Here is a 22,933-nt window from a genome sequence, read left to right as displayed (position 1 = left end):
ACAGAACCCCCAAATCCTAGGGACCAACAAGCCTTGACACTACCTGGACGAGAATACTTCTTCACGGTATAAACACAAAGAACCGCTCTGTTCTTTCATTTTATAATATACACATGATCTCACAAGAATATACACTAAGACTTACTGACGTATACAACGATAGTTGTGCAAAATATAGGTATGTTTAGTCCCAACAATAAAGCATTGCTGTATGGGGTTGTATGGTTTGGCCTTGGCCAGAGTGCAACACGTTACAGGCTCCACACCCGATATTAGCAAGCCCCCTGTCATGCATGAGAAAGTGACCCTGTCACGAGTAGGACACGGACAGAATTCATATTTTTGGTAGGCGCAGGGAGATAAGTGATTTGCCCAGAATCACAGGATACTGAGCCGACGCTGAGACTCGCACCTGGTTACCCAGCTCCAAAATCGCCAACTCTGGCCGTTAGGCCGCACCCATGATCTTTGCCTCTTTTGGCAATCTCCTTTCTCCACTATTACCATGCATGTTGTACCACTTGCACACCTCCGAGACAGCTAATGCCCCTTCCCCTGGCGGAGATCTGTGGGCACTACCTACCCTATTGAAAATGCCCTATCTAGTCGCCCTCCCCTTTGCATGGAGAACTGTGCTGTTGCCCCTTTGTAGCTGACTGGCCTCTCACTTATCTGCAGAGCAGACCGCCTGCTGCCAGCGCCACCATCCCACCCCACCCTTCACGGTGTGCGCACAGGAGGCCGCCGCCCGCAGAGCACCCCCTCCCACTTGCACGATGCTGTGGTTCATGCCCTCTTCCTGATCGGCACAGGGCGCCTCCAGGGTCTCCCCCTCCCTCTGCACCGCTGAGCCCTAGCGCGTGACTGACAGGTCGCGGGGGCGGTGTCCAATCAGGAGCCGGGTGGGGGAGGCCGGGCTGCCATTGGCCGGCGCGAGTGTGGGAAAGAATGCGGAGCGAGTTTCACACGCGCTGGGAGAGGCGCGCGGGCTATAAAGAGGCCGGCGGCAGGCGAGGCTGGCACAGGAGAAACACGAGCTCCAGAGGAGGGAGCCTGGGATACACAGCGTTTGAAATCTGCAATTCGAGATCTGCATAGAGTCCCACATCTGTATAGTCTATGACACGCGCGTTCACTCTGAAAACACCGATTTGATTTGCAGCAAAAAGAAAACGCAAGACCATTTAACTTTTACTGCAACTACATTTTACAAGTCATTCGCCTGACGTGCTGGTCTTTTTGGGAGGTCCGCACTTCACCCCACTGTTACTTGGAGGCAGCTTCGTTCCAGTATCCGTGATGCCCGCCGGTAGCATGGAGAAACCTGGCACTGTCTCGCCGATGGCAGGAGCCCCCGCTTGCGGCACCCAGACCCCGGACAAGCCCAAGAGCGCCAGCGAGCACCGCAAGGTGAGTTGTGTTATAACGTATGTGGGTCGGGGCATGTGCATGTAGAACATGTATGGATGTATGCACAGAGCAGGGAGGTTAAGAGGGAAGGGTGGACAGAAGAGATACGTGGGAGTGATTTATCACGACGGTACCTGGTAGGCGAGGACGCCGGTACAGTGGGTGCTTCGTGGGGTGAGGTGTTGGTTAATGGTGGTGTACAACCTGTATAGATGCGCTGTAGATGTTTGCGGTGCATAGGTAGTTTGGCCCACCATGGGAACTATAAGGGGTGGATCAGACGAAGGTGCGCTGTATCAATAGTGCACGCATGTACCAAGGAGAAGAGGTCTTGGGAACGCACGAAACTTGAAAGATAATGAAGATCGTATGTTAAATGCCGAAATTAATCCTATAATGGGCACAATGTTTAAAATAATTTCTTCACCTCAACTTGCTCTAAATCCTTGATTCGACTCATATGATATGCCCCAAAATTGCTATTTTTGTACTCCACGTGTCTTACTTGGTAACCTGATCGGTTTAATATAAACGCAAATGCCAATTAATTCCGTTACCCCTTACCTGCCTGATGTGTGGCGATAAGTAGTAACGAAAAGGCCGACCCTTTCAATTCCCGCCTCCTTTGGTCCTGATGCTGTTAAGGCTTATTACTGTTGGTATGCGCATCCACCCCAGTGCCCTCGCTTGCATAGTTCACGCTGACTCGGCTTTGAATGGATATATTGGAAGTTAATATGTTAATGCTTGTTTGCCCCCTTCATCCAAGAGCCCAAAACTTATTGCTCGTTCTTTTTACTTCTAGTCCTCGAAGCCCATCATGGAGAAGCGCCGTCGGGCTCGCATCAACGAGAGCCTGGGCCAGCTCAAGACGCTCATCCTGGACGCACTAAAAAAAGACGTAAGTTCCTTGGTGTGTGAATGACCCGCGCAGCGTCCCCCTCCCACCCCCACCTATATATGCTGTTTAACGTTTCCAGAGGGGGGTACTGGTTTACAAAATAGTATCTTTATTCAACCGCCATCTGAAAGTCTAAAATACAAAAAACTGCAACAAATATGTATGGCTGCTGAGTAAGTTTTTGACCCGTGTCTGTCTCTGTTCCAGCCCTATTCCTCCTTAAAACATACGGGCATATTAAAAGCTTTACCTTTTCCTACTTACTACTATGCCACTAGCAGTTTGTTGCGATGTGTTAACAAATCCACAGCCCAATGCAAGCAACCCAGTTTCCCTGCACTGCGCTGATATCCTAGAAACGCGCACATCCCGTGCCATACTAACGTCTCCTTCCATTTTCTCTCTGCAGAGTTCAAGACATTCCAAACTGGAGAAGGCAGACATCCTCGAGATGACAGTCAAGCACTTGAGAAATCTCCAGCGGGTGCAAATGACAGGTGAGCATCCCCCGCAAACGTGTGGGTGGACGAAATAACGAGGGCTGCTTGGATATGTCCCTGTGATGGAACACGGGGGCGGAGACTGTCGGGCACGAATGCATGTTCTTACTATAAGACATGCATTACAGTCTGATAGTGGGTGGTAATATTTATAGAAGTGTAGCGTCCAAAGTCAGCCATGTATGAAGCACTACTCCAATTTGCCCAAACATTATTAAAAATCATGCAAATTGGTAGATATTAACACGTGTGTAACTGCAGTGCAGTTACGGCATAACTTGCCCCTCTAAGGTATTATGGGGCGGTAGTTTCGCATGTTTGCTTTGTTTCTTGCACAATCATACTTTTTCATAGTCTCAAATGTACTGGCAGGCGCGAAGCAGTAAATGTTTCGAAAGCACTGCGAACTAAAGAGGCACTTTGAGGACATTTAATTCAGCAAAATGTATATTGTAGCATTGAAATGCCATTCTAAGTACTGAACATCTTCCGCTTTTTTCCACAGCTGCTCTGAGCGCAGACCCAACCGTGCTGGGAAAATACCGAGCAGGCTTCAATGAGTGCATGAACGAGGTGACCCGCTTCTTGTCCACATGCGAAGGAGTGAACACTGAGGTGCGCACAAGGCTCCTGGGCCACTTATCCGGCTGCTTGGGCGGAATGGCAGTCATGAACTATCCACAGCACGTCCAGCCTGGACCCGGGCCTTGCAAACTCAATTCACCCGAGCCCCCCAAAGTATACGGCGGCTTCCAGCTGGTGCCCGCCACTGACGGACAATTCGCCTTCCTCATACCGAGCCCCAGCCCCGTCCTGCAGCCGCTATGCGCGGTCAACGGGGGTCAGCAACCACCTTCCCCCGTACAGGGCCTTCCCACTTTTGGCCACAAACTGCCACCTGTGTCCCAGGCATTGAGCCCACGGGCACTCAGCACCGGCCCTGAATCCGTGTGGAGACCGTGGTGAGCACCGAACACCGAGATGAAGACGAGACAAGTGGTGGACACCACATAAACTGCACCGTGCCACTCGGCGACCAATATCGCCCAACGCGCAGGCGTCAGAGAGCAGACGTCAGCGAGACCTACGCACGGACGTCGGCGTCTGGCGCGCACTGAGAGGGAGGACGAGACACTGACTATAACGCGCAGTCTGGCGCGTTCAGATATTGAGAGAGTTGCAAGCTTATGGCTCCGTTTTATGGAGCATTTCTTGAGCAGACAATAATAATAATTGACACTACAGAGAAACCTTTTTGTACTAAATATATATTTATTGTCAAGTGATTTTTGAAATACATTTTTGTACATCAAAATATTTTATAACTTTTTTGTTTTTTAAAAAGGATGTTTTGTACTAGTGTACAAAGGTGTGTAAATGCCAAAGTTTTGTATAATTGAGTTTTTGTGTCAAAAACTTTCCAAAAACCTTTTTAACGCAGTGGAAGAGAAAAATAAATACCTTTTACGTATGAAATAGTGTCATCATTGGGGAGTGTCTAAAATGTCTGGGGGTTAACAGGGGAGTGCACCTTACCCTTTGTTTTTTATCTGTATCTCGCGAATCAAAAATCAATGTGCAACACAAAGTGTTTTATTCTGGATTTGGTCTACTTCCGCCTTTCCTGATGCATTTTGCATCACCATACACCCGAATCAAACATGTGATTTACGCTGATATCGTGGCATTTTCTAAATCAGAAAACAAGTTTGAATACATTCTACCACAACAATCGAGCCAGGCATCAAAGCTAGCAAAGAGCCCAGAAGTCCACCCCCGACGCAATTCTGGTCATTCTCTGCCACAAATAGGAGCAAAGTCACCCATCTCATCTAAAATGGCGGGATTGAAGTTATTTTTTGCCAAACTAATTAAAGGGGTCTGCATGCAGTGTGCTGCTCACAATCTTTGGGTCCAATTGAAAGTCCTGGGAATGCAGAGCTTGGCCATTCATAGGACTTTCTCCTCGCCCCCATCTGCCAGGCCACACTGTTATACTCAGATACTCTAGGCTTGTTTTAAACTGCCCATATCTTAACGGTTGACCCATGAAGAGGAGAATGAACCAAATGCCACCAATCCCCCCCACACCCAAATACTTAAATTCAAACCAAGGGAATGAACATCACACCGAACCCCTTTGATATGGGAGCGGTACATATACAGTAGTATGAATAGTAAACTCTGCCCATAAAGGGACACGTTCATACATCATGAAATTCGAACCAGGCATAGACTCAACAATTGTAATAACAAGGTACGGCATTTGGTTGTTCTGAGAGATTGCGGGATGCTTGACCACCCAGAGGGCATAATTAGTGAGAGATTAGTAAAAATAGACCCCACAGCAGTGGCCTATGGAAATGTGCCACTGAGTTTTGCACTCTTCATTGGTGTTGTGCCGCAATTGCACCTTTTAACCACTTAAGAGCACTTTGAAGTATTCTAGAAATACAGCAATACATACAAGATGAATTCAGAAAACAGCAATCCATGCATTTGCTTTAGCACACTAATGTCTAACCAGGTTGGTGATGAGAAAGCATTAGAGTGATCTAACGACACACTTGAGTTATCACATGAATAACTGCAGAAGAAGATAATAGACCAATCAACTCTCTCCCATCTAGTTAGTACCTATAACCATGGTAAGGCTCTAGCTCTATCATGGCAGTCCCAAAATACGAATTTTTAAAATTCGGTCCACGTGATGTCCACAAACTCCACGGCTTCATTTTAATGCTCAGCTGAAGCCTGGTACTGTTCACGGCCTACTAACTGTTGCTTGAGACCAGGGTCACTGGATTTATGCATCCAGAGAGGACCATATTATTCATCAGGGTTCACTAAATTATATGGCAAGAAAAGTCAAGTTATGCAGTGCAATGCAGCACATTTGTGATGGTATTACTTCATTATTTTTCCATCTACTTTTTTTGGCAAAGGTTAAATCTCATTTGAACCAGCCTAACACCAAAATACAGCAAAAGGTAGGGCCACTGGAATTATGCATTGTGTGGTCGTAGCGTTTTCCACAGTTACGGATTTGTCGCATTTGCCACATAATCCATCCTGTGCATTATCTGCAGATTTTAACAAAATAATTGTTTGCCTGAAACGGTTCAAAGGTTACAAAAAAAAGCAGTGACACTTGATGCAGCACTGTGGAAGGTCCTTTTCAAAGACAGACTGGTTACATTTCTTTTGCTTTCTGCTGTATTTGGGTATTAAACTGGTACTAATCAGGAGCCCAGACAGTGTTAGCAAGAGTAACAAGCATTGGCATAGCCAATAGGTCTCGCCTTTGGGACCCTATACGTGTTTAGTTATCCAGCACAATATTCTTGGTAAGCTAAACATTTATACGGTCCCAAAGGCGAGACCTATTGGCTATGCCAATGGTTGTTTAAAATTGGGTTTTAGGCCTGAGGGCAGAGGATGGGTTTGGGCTACATTTAGGGACACCGCAAGGGGGTTGGGGTAAGTAGTGTTTGTCAAGGGTTAGGGACAGCATGAGGGTTGGGAGGGGGTTTGGTATTAGGACCTCAGGGCAGGGCGGGCAGGTAGAGAGTTTGTAGCTTAGGGCGGGGAAGGGGGCCGCTAGCCTAGCCACGCATACCCCTTTACCACGAAATAACGTGGTTAAGACGTGTTGGTTGCGTGGTAGAGGCACGCGTGGTTTAGCCATGTGTGCCTATCATACAAACAATAGATGGTCGGAGAGGGAGGGAGGAGAAGGAAACACAAGATGGTCCATGAGACAGACAAAAAAATGAGAGGTTTTGGAGAGGGCTGAAAGAGATGGTCGAAGATGAAGTAAAGTGCATGAGGTGGCCTAGGAGAGAAATATATAAGGCAGGACGTAGGAAAGGGATGCAAGAGATGGGAGGAAAGGGAATACGTTGGGAGAGAAAGATAAGATGAACTAGGAGAGAGTTGGAGAGAAAAGGGATGAAAGAGATGGGAGGAGAGGAAAGTGGAAAGGGGATACATTAAAAGGCCTAAAGAGAGAAAGGATGCAAAGTGCGTGTGGGATAAAATGGATGTAAGGAGGGAGAGCGATACAAGATATGAAGACAGGCAAGGAAGGAGGATGGCTAGGAGAGATGTGTAAGGCAGGTGGGAGGGTAAGGAGAAATGTGTGAGAGGCAGGCAGAGGTGGCTAGGAGAGATGGTGTAAGAGAGGCAGGTGGGGGAGGGTTAGGAGAGATGTGTAAGAGGCAGTTGGGGAGGGTTAGGAGAGATGGTCTAAGAGAGGCAGGCGGGGAGGGTTAGGAGAGATGGACTAAGAGAGGCAAGGGGGGAGGGTTAGGAGAGATGTGTAAGAGAGGTAGGTGGAGGTGGCTAGGAGAGATGGTGTGAGAGAGGCAGAAAGAGAGGGTTAGGAGAGGTGTGTAAGAGAGGCAGGTGGAGGTGGGTAGGAGAGATGGTGTAAGAGAGGCAGGAGGGGGAGGGTTAGGAGAGATGTGTAAGAGGCAGGTGGGGAGGGTTAGGAGAGATGGTCTAAGAGAGGCAAGCGGGGAGGGTTAGGAGAGATGGACTAAGAGAGGTAGGTGAGGGAGGGTTAGGAGGGAAGGACTAAGAGAGGCAGGCAGGGAGGGTTTGGAGTGATGGGTAAGAGAGGCAGATGGAGGGTTAGGAGAGATGTGTAAGAGAGGCAGGTGGAGGTGGCTAGGAGAGAAGGTGTAAGAGAGGCAGGCAGGGTGGGTTAGGAGAGATAGTGTAAGAGAGGCAGACGGGGAGGGTTAGGAGAGATGTGTAAGAGTCTGGTGGAGGTGGCTAGGAGAGATGGTGTAAGAGAGGCAGTAGGGGGAGGGTTAGGAGAGATGTGTAAGAGAGGCAGGCGGGGGAGGGTTAAGACAGATGTTTTAGAGTGGTAGGCGGGGAAGGGTTAGGAGAGATGGTGTAAGAGAGGCAGAAAGAGAGGGTTAGGAGAGGTGTGTAAGAGAGGCAGGTGGAGGTGGCTAGGAGAGGTGGTGTAAGAGAGGCAGGAGGGGGAGGGTTAGGAGAGATGGTGTAAGAGAGGCAGGCGGGGGAGGGTTAGGAGAGATGGTGTAAGAGAGGCAGAAAGAGAGGGTTAGGAGAGATGTGTAAGAGAGGCAGGAGGGGGAGGGTTAGGAGAGATGGTGTAAGAGAGGCAGGCGGGGTATGGTTAGGAGAGATGGTGTAAGAGAGGCAGGTGGGGGAGTGTTAGGACAGATGTTTTAGAGTGGTAGGTGGGGGAGGGTTAGGAGATAAGTGTAAGAGAGGCAGGCAGGGATGGTTAGGAGAGGTGTGTAAGAGAGGCAGGTAGGGAGAGGGTTAGGAGGGGTGGCTTAAGAGAGGCAGGTGGGATAGGCCACATTAGAGGACACTCAGGGAATTGTTGTTAATTGACACTCAGGGAATCAGCACAGAAAGCTGCCTCAACCAGCGGCAGAGCACAAGCACTGCTCCTGAAGGAAGTCAGGCCTGCAGCCCAGAATCTAGCGATAAAAGACACGTGACCTCAGGTTTGGCTCTCGGCCGCTACGCTTTTCGGTGCAATGGAGTTCCCATAGATGCATACCCATGAGTTGTAGTGTGCTACCCATCTGACAAAGTGCTTTGCAGCCTAGCAAGAAGTTTGAAGCGCTGTACAAATGCAGTTACAATTACAACGAATGAGGCAGAATTAACAGCAGCAACCATTCACGGGCCAAAATGAGTACCAAACACGGGAAAAGGTAGCAAATAACAGTAACGTCTATTCACAATGCACCCCATAGATTGCTCGCTCTCATAAAATGTGTCAGAAGACTTCTCAAGTGCCGAAACGAGGCGGGCGTCCATAGACAACATGACACATCTCATCTCATCCGATCCCTCCCGGGACATTTCTCTCTGGTAATATTTAAAGCGCCCTCCACAAAGCTCTCATACAGTTATAACCCTAATAAAAAGTTAAGGTTTGTAGTAAAAATCGGCCTTTGGAGAGAGCTAAATGCTAAGAAAAATGCCCTAAAATAAAGCACTCTTCCACCAAGCCAAATGTAAGCAATTTTCCTATTCCCTTTGTCGTTCTATTGCACAGGCTAAGAGTATAAGACGACTCTCACCAACATGTCCATAAACATCACCAAGAGACCGCCTCGCCTGCCCGAGACACTACTGACACGCTTGCGCTCAGAGCGGCGTCAGCACAGGACGGGCGCTAAGAGGCACTGATCGCCGATTAGATTAGAGCAAGGAACAGAAGAAGCTTACACCTGGAAAATGTAGGTTCCAAACAAGATTTACACCAACTCGTTTTAAGGTGGTTGCCAGTGAAGGAGTTCAGTTGCGATAGATCGTGCTTGCAAAGGATGGTTGCCTCATTTCGGCCAAACCTTTGCAGAGAGAGCGATCATCAGCCTCCAGGAATTTAGGAGAAAGGGTCTAGTTTTTCAGTCTCGATCAAAGTCCATCTGAAAATCAGTTGCGCTTCATTTCCGGGAGGATGGTTGCAAGTAAAATCTTCACACTTACTTTAAGCATTTCGAAAAGAAACACTGATGCATAAAGACACAAGTGATGAAACAGTAACAAAGAGAGCTTGTGTACATGAATTCTGTGATGTGGGCAAATCACAAGCATACCTATTTTTAACATATCTTAAAAGTTTCTTTAGGGCGCAGTGCTAGCTGAGGTTGCTGGAGAAGAGCCGGGTTAGGTTGGGACACAAGCGTGAGAAAGTGGCTTACCTCCATAAAATGAATACATTGGTATCCTTCTGTGCCATTTATAGACAAGTTCCAAATTAACCAGTTAAGCAGCGACCACGCAAAGGCCCTGGCAGGGCACTGAGTGAGGGGCCAGTGAGGTGGGGGAGAGAGAGTAGTGCGTGACCGCGCACCGCACTTATTACCAAGCAGCAGCTATTTTCAGGAGTGGTGCGTGCATGTGCGCGCAGTCTGCTCATTTTCAAGCACTGCACTTGTGTTTGTGGCACACCCCTGCTCGCTCCCGCAAGGTGGATGCTGTCCCAAGCACGAGTGTGTGCTTGAAAATGAGCAGACCGATGGCTAATGGCCGTTCTATGCAGCGTATTCGCGCTGCATAGGCGAGACCTAAAAATGAGGAAATAATGAAGTAGTGCTATCATAAAATATGTTGCATACGTCCCATAATTTGCCTGTTCTTGACATATAATTTAGTGAACCCTGATGAATAATCGGGCCCTCCCCAGCGACATAAATACAGTGGCCCTGGTAATAAGCAACTAAAAGGTGACCAGTCAACCTTTGTGAAGGGCCTTCAACTGAGTAGCAACACGTCGCTGTTTTTTCAGTAACTTTATTTCTGTATGAGCAAGAAACCATTTTTTTATTAAACAAATTATGCAACAGATGATGGATTGAGTGGTGAATCCATAAGTATGTGGAACAATGCAGCTGCAGAATAGCATCATTCTAGTGGCCCTGCTTAAGACCAATAAAGAATGCTGACGTAAAGCGAAAAAGGAACAAGAATTAAAAAAAACACAAGAATGTATAACATTGGCATTGTGAAGGAAAGTGTCTCTTTTTGCATGGTTACCCCCCACTTTTTGCCTGATATCTAATACACTTTAACTGGATGTGTACTGGGTCCCGGCTAATCAGGTTCCCAGTGCCTGTGTTCTTTCCCAAAACTGTACCTGATGGCTTTACTGAATGCTAAGAAGTTTGGTATCACACTTCTCAGCATATTAAACAAACCCCCACTGATGCCATTGCTGGATTTATTACAAATGCACTTAGAGGGTATCCTAGAGCTGCCCCTAGAAAAAAGACTCCCTTGTGTCCAACTGACTGGTCTGCTCCAGCCTGCCACACGCAAACCTGTTTCAGACCCCCAGAGTTGGGAGCCCTTGTGCTCTAGTGGGTTAGAAACAAAGCCTGCTTAGTGTGGAGGTTCTTCACCTACCCCCAAGCAGAAAACATCATTCAGGACAGTGAGCCTCAAAGTCTTCCTGCCCTTTGATATGGTATCCAGGGCCTCTCAAGCTAGTGGAGATGCCCCCCTCCCCCCGGAGCAAGCCCCATTTTTGCCCCCCCGCAAGGTCGGAGGGAAATTAGTAGTCGGGAGAGGTGTGTCCCCTCTCAGCCAAGACCACCCTTAACGTGTCTTGAGCTGAAGTGAACTCCTCTTTAGAAAATTCTCCATGTTAGATGGAAGGATTTTAGCCAATCGGGTTAGGGGATGTACCCCCTAAGGAGGGGACATACAAAGGGTGTAGTCACCTTAAAGGTAAGTAGCCCTTTGGCTATTACCTGCCAGGACCTGTAAAACTCCTAGATTCAGTATTTAGGGGCAACCCTGAATCTTGATCCTCAGATTCCTGCAACCTACGAAGAAGGACAAAGAAGTAGCTGTGCAGCAAAGCTCGAAGATGCCCACTCACGTGGCCGCAGCCCTACCGTCCTGCCTGCAACTTTAAAGCCCCTGCAAAGAAGACGAAGCCTGTCCTGTGGTAAGTGACTTCCAGAACCTAGAGAAAGACTGCCTACCCTTCAACAAATACCATATCTCGAGGGGACAGCAGCCCGGTCCAGAAGAATCCATCTCAAAGTAATCCGGATCCGGCTGTAACAGCGGCTCTTGCCCACACTGCACCAAAAGCTCACAGCTCGAGTGGCTCATCTGCCAGTGAAGTTTCCCCGTCAATCCTGACCTCAACACCATCGGTGGCAGACCTCACCTGGACTCCCCAAAGACACATGCAGCCTCATCACGAAGTTTCCGCCTGACCGCGACCAGCTCTGGTAAAAAAATCTAACTCCTAAAGGCGCTCCTACAGGCTCTGCCCCTACTTTGGGGAGTCCTGTCGACAGTGGCCAGACATCCAACGACACCTCTACATACCTGCCCAGCTGTTGGTCACTTTCGCCCAGCCTCCTGGTCCGAGTCTGCAGCCTCTTTGTGTGACCGAGATTCCCCTTTCCTTGCATTGGGCGCCCAAATCTGATTTGCACCTGGCTGCCCATGTGTCGCTGGTGGTGTTTGGTTGGTGCTGCCTTGTGGCCCCCCTGTGCTTGCTTTAACCCCCCGGGGCCTGTGCCCTGAAACCGCGGGTACTTACCTGTAACCAGCACCTCTTGTGGGTGTCCCCAGTATCCATTGACTTACATTGGGCCCAATTACCTCTGCTCCTGGCCGCCCAGTGCCACTGGTGGTGCAGTACCTACCTTGATCTGACTCTTGCCCAGTGTTGGTCTAAACCCTTGAAGACTGGATGTGTAAGTGGAGTACTTACCGGTAAATGTACATAACAGTTTTCTTTCCAAAGGATTGCATTACATTTCTGCCTATTGCACTAAATGTCTGACATTTGCTAAGTTTGCAGCTGTTTGATTGACATTACCAAAGTATTTTTAATACTCCTGTAAAGTACTTACATGCCTTTACAACACAATGCCTACTGTATTTGAAACGTATTGCTATATTTGAAACTGTTACTTACCTGCAACTGAGAACTTCTTGGTTCTAAAATAAAAGAAAAAAGTAATAGCTTATTATACAAAACAATTGGTCCTGAATTCAGTCTCTAAGTGTGTGTAATCATTTCTTGCCTAAGTCTTGTGATAGAGCTTTTAAGATTATCTACTTAAGTCTCTGGGGATCCACTGGACTATGTGCACACTATACCTTACTTTGGTATAGTATATACAGAGCAAGCTTACTACACAATGCTGTAATGGATTCAGAGGCTCAGTTTTGTGTTCCTAATCCCAAATCTGTTGGCTAGTTAGACCTGAAAGAGAGCTAAGCAAATGATAGAAGACAAGCAAAACCAAAGGCGGCTCGCTCGGAATGGGGAGGTGTGGCAGGGTACTTTTTTTGTAAAAATGAACTGACCTTATCCGCTGCACGGCTGCACCGCTGTACCGCTGCATGCCTCTCCAGCCGCCGCACGCCTCTCCTCTGTCTGCTGGAAGCACCTGAAGCACTCAGGCTTCCAGGCTCTCCCAGCCAATCACAATGCTGCTGGAGCAGTGTCGTGAAAGGTGTGAGCATCTTGTTTGGACGCTGAGGCAGTGCCTGGGGATGCTGGGCATGGTTTCCATGGGGCTGTGCAGCACAGCCCAATGGAGAACATGCCAAGTGTGCATGACAGTTTGGACGGCCCTAGAGAGCTGGCCAAATTGTCATTTACACTTAGAGGAGTGTGAACCACTCCTCCCCTGCTCTTGAGTCAGGGAGCCAGCCCCGCCCGACTCCCGCATAGAAAAAGAAAATTATAATAACGTCATGTTATTATCATTTTCTTTTTCTTTTTTTGCACTACTGAAATACTAGTGGCCGTACGCTCCGTGGAGGAGCCGCCACTGAACACTCCTGTGCTTAAAATGGGTCCTGGCCTTTGACCACTTTATCAATGCCCGTAACCGGTACTTGTGAAGATGATACATGTTTCAGCCGCTTTGTATTTCAAGAACAGTCTCTTTGAAACAAAGAATCAATGTACAGATGACATTCCGTTCAGGAGTACTCCTGTCAGACACTAGGGTCAGTTTGCCAATATCATCTACTCTCAAAATATTGTTTTAAAAGTGACTCGGAATGTGCCCAGAAAGAACACCTAGCCTATTTAATCCCATTCATTAAGCAACATCGTGCTTACATGTGTATTATAAAACATCCCAGCACCTATGGAAAAAGGGGTGGGTAGTAAGTGTCTCTGTGTTGCAACAAGATAGAAGATTCAGTGGAGGATTGCACTATCTGCCACCCTTTCCATTGTCTAGAATTTGATCTCTCACCTGTACCCTGCAGCTGATGCCAGGGCCCCCAAACAGCTACCCCCTCTGACCTACACTGATCCAGCTAGGCTCACCTGCCACAAGAAAGCCGTCAATACCATCAGTAGGCACATCAAGCTACCACGAGGAGGCTATACCTTCTGATCAGTTGGGTTGGTGTCTGAAGTACTTCAATATCTGGGTCTTTAACTTATTTCACAGGCTGTATCTGTGTGAGTTTGTGGTTCCACACTTACGCATTATACGCACTAGTTGTTCTAAAGCAAGTGTTTAAATGCTGCTGCACGAAAACTCAAACTTCGGTGAGCTGTAGTAATTATAAGTATTTCTTCTCACTAGCGACTTATATATAAAATTAGGAGTTGTTAATTTGGTCAGGCAAAGTTTCGGTCTTCGAAGTTTCAAACTTTGTCTTCGAAGTCTGGCAAAGGGGTCAAATCTCTTACAAGGTTTGTCGCATTTTCCAACTTCGAAGTGTGAAGAAGTTTTCAAAAAATGCAAGAGAATAATCTTGCTGCACAAAACAGATAAACGCATGGATTCATTTCTCAATATACATATGAAATAAAATAAAACCTACCTTAAATCAAACTTTCAAACAAAATCAACCATAAAAATACAATTTTGAAACAAAATTCAATATACTGAATTTATACACTGAAAATTTACTAAGGACAAGCTAGTTTAAAGAAATACGTTTTCGGCTTTAGGCCCGGAGATCAATTTAAAGTTAAACATCTAATTGAGGGATAATCCACAGTGGTGGAACACCTGTAGAAATGGCTTGTTTATGAGAGAAAATATCATGGGAAATTTGGTGATCATAAACCCTAATACACTTTACTCCTGGTCTCTTGTCTTGTCAGCAAGATAAGTGTGTTAAAAGCTAGGAAGGCAGACCAGCAAACCTTAAACTCAGGACAAAATTCCAAGAGGAAACCAGTGTAGATGAAATAAAACGCATGTAATGCAATGAAATGTACACGCACCAGAAAGATAAAGCTCAGGATTCTCTCTGATGATGCTGGTCCTCTACTTATAATACATGATGACATGCAGTCAACTAGTCAAAGACTGTGGATGGAGAGGAAGTGACAAGGGAACATAAGAAAATTCGTTTTCAAAGGGGTGAGTTTTCAGAACTGAAAAGATAACCCTCCTCAATTGTATGAGGCACTCCCGTAGTCAACGGACATCCTGCCCACAACACACCTTAAAATAGAGCTGGATGCCTTGCGCATACTGCTGAACGGAGACACCAGAGTCAGCCATGGCATTTTCCAGTAACTTCTTGTAGATGTCAAATAAGATATGTAGCAAGGGTGAAACCTGAGGCACTCCAAGCACACAGGGAGCGGACTAGCCATGTCATGTAGGACTACTGAGTCAAACCAGGAAAGTACATCACCCATGTAGATCTTATTGTGGTGCAGGCTCTGGAACCGAGCTTATCAACATTCATAAGATATTTACTGATTATGCTCAGCAGTAGCTTTTTGCCCGAAGCCAAATGTATGTATTTGATGTTGTGAAAATCCACCAGAGAATCACAAACCTCTGCTACTGTGCGTAGTGATCCTCCAGTATTTGTAAATCTGACTCTTGTGCAGATGGGAATGCAGAACATAGACAAGAGATAAATTGTTGCATTTGTATCGCTCCTCATTCCTGTGGCAAGGCCCCAAACCTACCGTGGTCGAATAAGAGATCAGGCTTTGTCGTGAATTTTTGCAAAGTGCGTTTACAGTGTGGCCAATTTTGGAAGAGTTTGGATGTAAGACAAGATATTCGGAGGGTGTGGCCCCAATATGTCATGGCAATGGCACATTTCTACAACTTCCTTGGTTAGAACAGGAGTCCTATTGATTAAAACCGAACACAAGAAAAAACGGGAAACAACCTTTACAACACAACTTTTACAACGCACTACCATTACAACGCAGTAATTACAACGCAACATCCCTTACATAGCATGCCATTACAACGCAACCATTACCACGCATGACACTACAACGCATACAATTACAACTCATGTCATTACAACGCAGTCATTACAATGCATACCATTACAACGCATACCATTACAACGCATAGTACCCTTACACCAGCCAACACTTACCCTATTGTTGCACCCCCTGGAGTTAGAATAGTAATTTTTATCCCTACACTATCCAACACTTACCCTACTGTTGCACCCCCTGGAGTTAGAATAGTAATGTTTACCCCTACACTATCCAACACTTACCCTACTGTTGCACCCCCTGGAGTTAGAATAGTAATTTGTACCCCTACACTATCCAAAACTTACCATACATGCAATGAAATGGTATGCGTTGTAATGGTATGTGTTGTAAAGGTAGTATGCGTTGTAATGGAATGCGTTGTAAAGGTAGTTTTTAGACAATTTGTTGTAATGGCATGCGTTGTAATGGAATGCGTTGTAAAGGATGTTGCGTTGTAAAAATGTGTTGTAAAGGTATGCATTGTAAAAGTATGCGTTGTAACGGCATACATCCAGAAAAAACACCCCTTCTACATTTCAGTAACACATGTATATTTTCCATTAATTGGTTTTGAAACACGTTTAATCAAACATAACCTCTTGCCCACATTTCTCACTGCTCTTAACATCAAGAACTTTTCTAACCTCAAGTAAGATAATTTACAATATTTGCTTTTAAGCAAAAAGGAGGTACATTTCACAGTCCTACAGCCAATCTCCTCCCTCCCCATCTGCCCAAGATAATGAGGGTGAAACCACCTACGATCATGGGCGGCGATCCCATGACACCACCCAAATCGCCAACTGTCCTGGTGCTGCCCCCTGCTATCACCAGATTGAGGGGGGTCCTCTCCCAGTAATGAGAGCAGGATTAGCAGACCCATACCTCCACCAATAGACTGCAACTCACATCTGACTCAACGTTCTATAGGACTCAATTACTGCTAGAGAATAAAATGTGCCCAGACACTCAAGTGTCATGAAAATTCTAGTTCTTAAGAACTAGAAAACACATGTATATAGCAAGATAGTTAATTCTCACCATCCACTGCTTAACCACCTGCTCTTCTTCCTGATTGCCTAGGGTTGGTACTCCATCCCTCTGAAGATTCGTCTCCCCCTTACAAGTGAAAATTCAGGATAGTCTTGAAAAACTGTCTGTTCCCCAAGTAAGTAGGCCCATGTCCCCTCTGTCTACTAGGTTTTGTTCTCAGTACCATGTGGTGCACGATGTGTTATACGAATAATCTAAAATAAACAATCAATAAACCATTTAGCAATCAATGTCTCAGGCCCAAGTCGCATTGCTGGAGGAAAAGGGTGAGGTAAACCTACCTCGCGGCATTTTAAACGCACCCAGGGCCCGACATCGCACATCCTGTGCTCTCTTTCCAGCAAAGTCTCCAATAGGGATGTTGGCACCAAATGGGACGTGAGCCGTCCCAGCAGAGACTCTCACAGTAAGTGACAGATTATGCTATGCCTATCGTGTCAACCAAAATGAGGACAGAGCAACTCTATACCTCAAGTGCAGCCGAGAAGTGAAGGGTGGCTAGATTAGGCCAAACATGAAGAATCATTCTCTGCTTAGGTGACACGAGCATGAATGAGTCAGAAGAATGGGAAGAGCCAGTCTTAATCGTCTTCCAGAATTCTAGAAAGTCATGGATAATTTTTACCCTTGGCAGTAGTTTGTTCCAGAGTATGGATTTGTTTACTGAGAAGGCAGTACCCCCAACATATTGTTTTTTCGAGAGAGAGTGGTGTTAAAAAGTGGAACGAGACTGGAGCAGGGCATCCTTCTATTGGTGTGCCTCTGTAGTTGTATTTGGTGGAAGGTGAACGTGGACATCTCAGTGGGTGAAGCAAAGAGCCTAAATGAGTTACATCTGACCAGAGACAACTAGCGGAGAGCCTGAAAGAGTGGGTAGATGTGGTCCTGTATGGCAGATGCAGGCGTTTTCGGAAAGCCACTTTCTGGATTCTCACAGGAGTTCAGAGCTTTGTGTTTTTTAAAGATTTCCTAGACTGTAAATGGTCCCATATTTCTTGACAATGCTGAATCACATTATGGGTGTGTTTTTGAGTTACAACGTGGGATAATTGCAGAGGATATTCCGAAACTCAGCTCCACCTCACATCTGCTATGGCAGAGAGTTGCACAAAGCAGTTTGCATATTGGGCCTTTATGTAGAGAAGCTACTGATAATATATGATGACAACCCCCTTCACTACTCCATTGACACATGATGGATTTTCCTTTGAAGCTTGATGGAAGTTATGATCTGGCAACCTTCACGAAGCCTCTTGGGCAGGGATTCCTCTGAGGCTTTTCAATGGGGAGGCGAGGGGTTTGGTGTATTACAGAGAAGAAAGCCAAACCAAAGGGGATGATGGACGGAGTGTTGAACATTGCAAGCACTCAACCCCAGTCAACTGATCTGGGTTTAATCCATCATCATTCTTTTTTTTAAAAATCTTTTTATTGATTTTATACATACATTACAAAAGTAATAGAAAGTACAAAGATCAACATACATTGAGACCATTGCAATCCGAAACTCATATCAATGATATATGTATACAACACAGTTGTCTTGCGCAGACAGTATGATAAGTCTGCCAACTACAGCAGCGCGATCAAAGTCATGGCAAATCGTCTTTTAGGTTATACTTCTGCGGCACCCTCCAGTGACCTCATGTAGTCCGTAAAGTGAGTCCAGTAATCTTTTGGCCTAGAAATCATCGGCAGTGACTCCTCATACGTCAGAAGTTTATCTCTACAGCTTGCCACGTCTCTCAGCCAACGAGTTATTGTGGGAGAATTTTTACTGTTCCAACATTGTGCAATTTGTCTCTTTGCAAGCAACAATGATACAACACAAAATTTACGTTTGATAGACTTGACTTGTGGTATGATACCTAGCAAGCAGGTGCGTATCTCGCATTCCAATTCTACACCCACCATGACCGATAGTGTAGCAACAATCGCCTTCCAAAAATCTTGAATTTTCAGGCAGTACCAGGCTAAGTGTGTAAAATTCGCTCCCACCCCACCACATCTTTTGCATCTATCTTCATCTTGTAATCCATATTTGTACATTTTGGCAGGTGTATAATATGCCTGATGAAGGAACTTATAGTGTATGATGCGTAGATTTCCGTTAGGTGTAAGAATTTTTACTAAGGCACAAGTCTGTCACCATTCGTGCTCTAGCAATGGTTTTGTTAGTGCCATGTCCCATCTTGTTTTAGCCTTATCTGTGGTATGTGGTATTTCTGCTTGCGCCGTGGTATACAGTCTCGATACTAAGTGTGATAAGTCTTGGGTCTTGATTATTAGTTGTACCGTATTCAGACTTTCCGGCTCGTTGGGGAATGTGGGGTATAGTTCCTTCAATGCTCATTTTAATCTGTAATGAGTAAAGTAAAATAGCTGTGTCTTGTTTTGAATGTATGCTAAATCCTCGATGTCCCTGAATTTGCCATCTTGAAATAGATCCCCCATCTTCACTATGCCTACCTGTTGTAGCAATGACATGCCTACACTTTCACTTGTGACCGACAGCGCCTGGTGGTGGTGCAGTGGCATGTCTGGTGCATATAGTGGAACTTTATTCGCCAACTGCCCTAATTTACGCCATGCTTTCACTGTGGTGTCAATCGTGTTAATGTCTTGTGCATGTAGTGGCTATCTTACATGTGACAGAATTGCCGTTAATGGTATGGGTTGCGCGACACCTTCCTCTACAGCAGTGTGTGTGAGGTATGGTATCTCATGGTAACAGTAAGCTGTGTATTGCGCTTGTGCACATAAATAATACAATAGGAAATCCGGCACCCCGAAACCATCTTTGTCATATGGGAGTGTCAGCGTTCTAAGGTCTATGCGAGCCTGTTTACCCGCCCATATTAGCTGCAAAACCAGTGACTTTATACGCCCAAAGACTGCTCCGGGAGGAGGAATAGGTATGTTATTAAAAAGATAAAGGAATTTGGGTGGTACATTCATTTTTACTATCGCAATACGATCCGCCAATGATAATGGTAATTGTGTCCAGCGCTTCACTTTGTCCTCCAGTTTGGAGATCGTGCACTCATAATTGGATCGGATTACTAAATCCGGGTTTCTGTGATACCACACTCCCAAGTATCGAATAGGGTCTGTTTGCCACTCTAGGGGGTAGTCAGTGTTGTGTGGTGTAGTCGTGTCTGTCAGTGGAATGATCGATGATTTAGACCAATTTATGGTCAGGCCTGAATGCCCACCGAATTTAATATATTCCCTCAGCAATGGGTTCAGATGTTCCGCCGGGTCCCGGACATACAACAGCATATCATCTGCATATGAAGAGATATGGAGTGGTCTGGATGGGAACTGTAATGCAGATGGTTTGTACTTCTGTCGGATCCGGCAAGCCAACGGCTCAAGGGCGAGAGCGAATAGCAGGGGCGATAGTGGGCAACCCTGTCTGGTGCCACGTTCAATATCAAAAGTGTTCAAGACATACCCGTTGATCCTGACTCTGGCACATAGTTTTGTGTATATCAGGGACACCCATTGGACAAACCGTTTGCTGAACCACATTCTATGTAGGATAGTAATGAGATAGCGCCATTCTATAGAATCGAACGCTTTAGCGGGGTCTAGCATCACCGCCACTGCTTTCGTAGTGGGTGTGAGGTAGTGTGAGAGGGCAAATAGCGTCCTGGTGTTATGTGATGTGGATCGTGTCGGGATAAAGCCCGCTTGATCGGGGAGCACTAAATTTGTCATTGGTGGGTTCAATCTCACCGCCAAGATTTTGGCTAGGATTTTAGAATCGACGTTGATGAGCGACAGTGGCCTGTAGGAGTCGCACGATTCTGGGTGTTTGGAGGGTTTCAAAAGGGCTATTATTACTGCTTCCCTGAGTGTTGGGGGTAGTTCTTCCTGGTCAAACGCGTTACCGTACATTGCAACCAGGCGAGGAGCTAAAATGTCCACGTAGTGTTTATTAAATTCATTAGTGTACCCGTCTGGGCCAGGTGCTTTTCCATTCGGTAAGGTCTTTATCACATCAGTGACTTCCTGCACCGTTATAAGTGGCTCTAGATATTCCCTCTGTCCATCCGACAACCATGCAATTGCCACATCGTCTAGATAGGCCAAGGTCTCTGTTTCTGATGCCGTCTGCTGAGATCGATATAATTCACTGTAGGTGTCAACAAAGCAATTTAAAATACCAGTCGCTCGCGTGTGCAAAGTGCCATCATCTGATTTGATTCGCAAGATGGCTGTGTGTCCCTTACCCTCGCATATCTTGGCAGCTAGCACTCTCCCCGGTCTGCCACCCTCCCCGAAAGACCTACCCTTTTGTTTCTTGTTGAGATATTTTATCTCATCTTCTACAAATGTTTGATGTTCTGTGTGTGCTTGACGCAAGTCCCCCAGCAGCGAGAGTTCATGAGTGTTTACAAAGGCTAACTCCAAGTCCTTCATGCGTTCCTCACATTTTTTTATTTGGCGTCTTATATCCCGTAATATACCCACTGTGGTGCTCATGCATATCCCCCTTATCGTAGCCTTGAACGCTTCCCACAGGACGCCCGGGTCGTCCGTCGCCGGTTAATTGATTTGAAAGTATTCCTTGATTGCTTTAAGAATGGCGTCAGCATAGACCGTATCTGTCAAGGCCTCCGAATTGAATCTCCAGTGAAAGGGGGGTGGTGTGTAATTCGGAATTGTGAGCCTCAGGAGGACGGGATTATGGTCTGAGAGTGTCCTGGGGAGAGCATTTATTTCTGTTAGCCATAGTGCGATGCAATCTGTGCCCAGCCAGTAGTCAATGCGTGACCAGCTGTTGTGAATGACATTAATGTGCGTCGCACCCGGTGAGTTTGGATATGCGTGTCTCCACAGATCCGTCAGTGTCATATCTTGTAATATATGTAAGAGTTTTGCCCTGGCCTGTCTGTGCGGCTCCGTGGAGTTAGAGGACCGATCTATCTTATCCACCAGAGCTACGTTCCAATCTCCTCCCCATATGATCTGTGTATCCTGCAAGGTATGCAAATGTTCCCACATTCCCTGAAAGAATTCGGGAGCGTCCACATTAGGACCGTAGACATTAACAAGTGTCAATCTTTGGCCGCGTAGTGTGCCTATCACTATGACGTATCTGCCATTAGGGTCTTGTATCACTTGTTGTGTTATGAAGTTTGTGCCCTTTCGTATCAGCGTCATTACTCCTCTCGAGTATGATGAGTAATTGGCTGCATAGGTCGCTTCCGCCCAACGTTTGCCCATAGTCTGATGTGTGGCAGGTGCTATGTGTGTCTCCTGCAAAAAAACTATGTCTATATCCCACCTGTTCAGGTAGGCAAACACCTGTCTGATTTTCTTGGGCTGTGTGAAACCTCTAACGTTCCACGTGAGGAAATTCACGTGAGATTTACCGGCACCGCGCCCTACTTGTGTCATTGGAAGAGGCTGTATTTATAAATACTCAGTGTAGTGTAGTCAAAGACAGACCCACAAGGCCTATTACAGTGTGTGTTCACATGTGTTAAAATTACTATCTGCTGCGTAACATGAAGTGAGGTAATACATTTCAGTTGACTTGGTCTCTTAACTCTAACATTTCCCTTCCCCCTCCCACCCACTTCAGCAACCCAATCTCGCCGAAGCCTCGTGCCCTTCAGAACAACTCCCAATAACAGAACTGGGTTGGGGAACACCCTTTTGGAGGACCGCTCGGGCCACATCTGGCCATCCAACTTAATGGATGTGGACAGCTCTATGTAACAGCATCAAGTGTCGTGAGTTGTAGGGATGTCCAAGCTGTCACCTAAAATGATAATACTCGAGTTTAAAAGTCTATTAAACTTTTTTCGCAAAAGTGTTTAGCATTACTAGAAGCTGAAAACAGTATAATCAACCTGAGATAGATAGGTAACCATGACAGGAGCATAACCAGAAGCTTTAAACCGAATACTTATGCAGCGCAACTAATGATGCTGCCATGTGCTATGCCTAGGAATAACGGCTAGGGGCTATTCCATCAAATATAAGTACGATTTCAACTGTATAGTACATGATGGAGACAAGTATCAACCACTGGTTTCCAATACATAGTCTGTTGTCTGAGATCACGGGTGCGTCAGAACCACACTCAAAGTTCGTGATGCCAGTGAGGCTGCGTCACACCGTTCTGCTGTCCATAACTGGCTTGCCATCATATGGTATAGTTAGATGCGCTAAGGTCAAACAAGAATGTTCCATTGCCAGTAGAACAAGGTGCTCTTAATCAGCAGTGCTCCGAACCAAAGGGGTACAATGCCTCATTACGCCACCCCTTCAAAAGAAGAAAAACCTTACTGCTGTATGATCAATGTA

At 46.2% G+C, this 22,933-nt stretch overlaps 1 protein-coding gene across 1 annotated transcript; it reads left to right on the top strand.

Annotated features, from left to right (window-relative positions):
* The first annotated feature begins 973 nt into the window (after positions 1-973).
* HES4 (hes family bHLH transcription factor 4) lies at positions 974-4,287 on the top strand. Its single transcript, XM_078642354.1, has 4 exons — positions 974-1,410; positions 2,216-2,311; positions 2,721-2,808; positions 3,317-4,287. Exons 1-4 carry the CDS (start codon positions 1,300-1,302, stop codon positions 3,775-3,777), a joined length of 756 nt encoding a protein of 251 aa, XP_078498480.1. The 5' UTR covers positions 974-1,299; the 3' UTR covers positions 3,778-4,287.
* The last annotated feature ends 18,646 nt before the right edge of the window (positions 4,288-22,933 follow it).

This window comes from Lissotriton helveticus, chromosome 5_1 (assembly GCF_964261635.1).
Source record: "Lissotriton helveticus chromosome 5_1, aLisHel1.1, whole genome shotgun sequence".
Lineage (NCBI taxonomy): Eukaryota > Metazoa > Chordata > Amphibia > Caudata > Salamandridae > Lissotriton > Lissotriton helveticus.
Note: the sequence above shows the minus strand (reverse complement) of the source record. Positions and strands in the feature narration are given on the sequence as shown.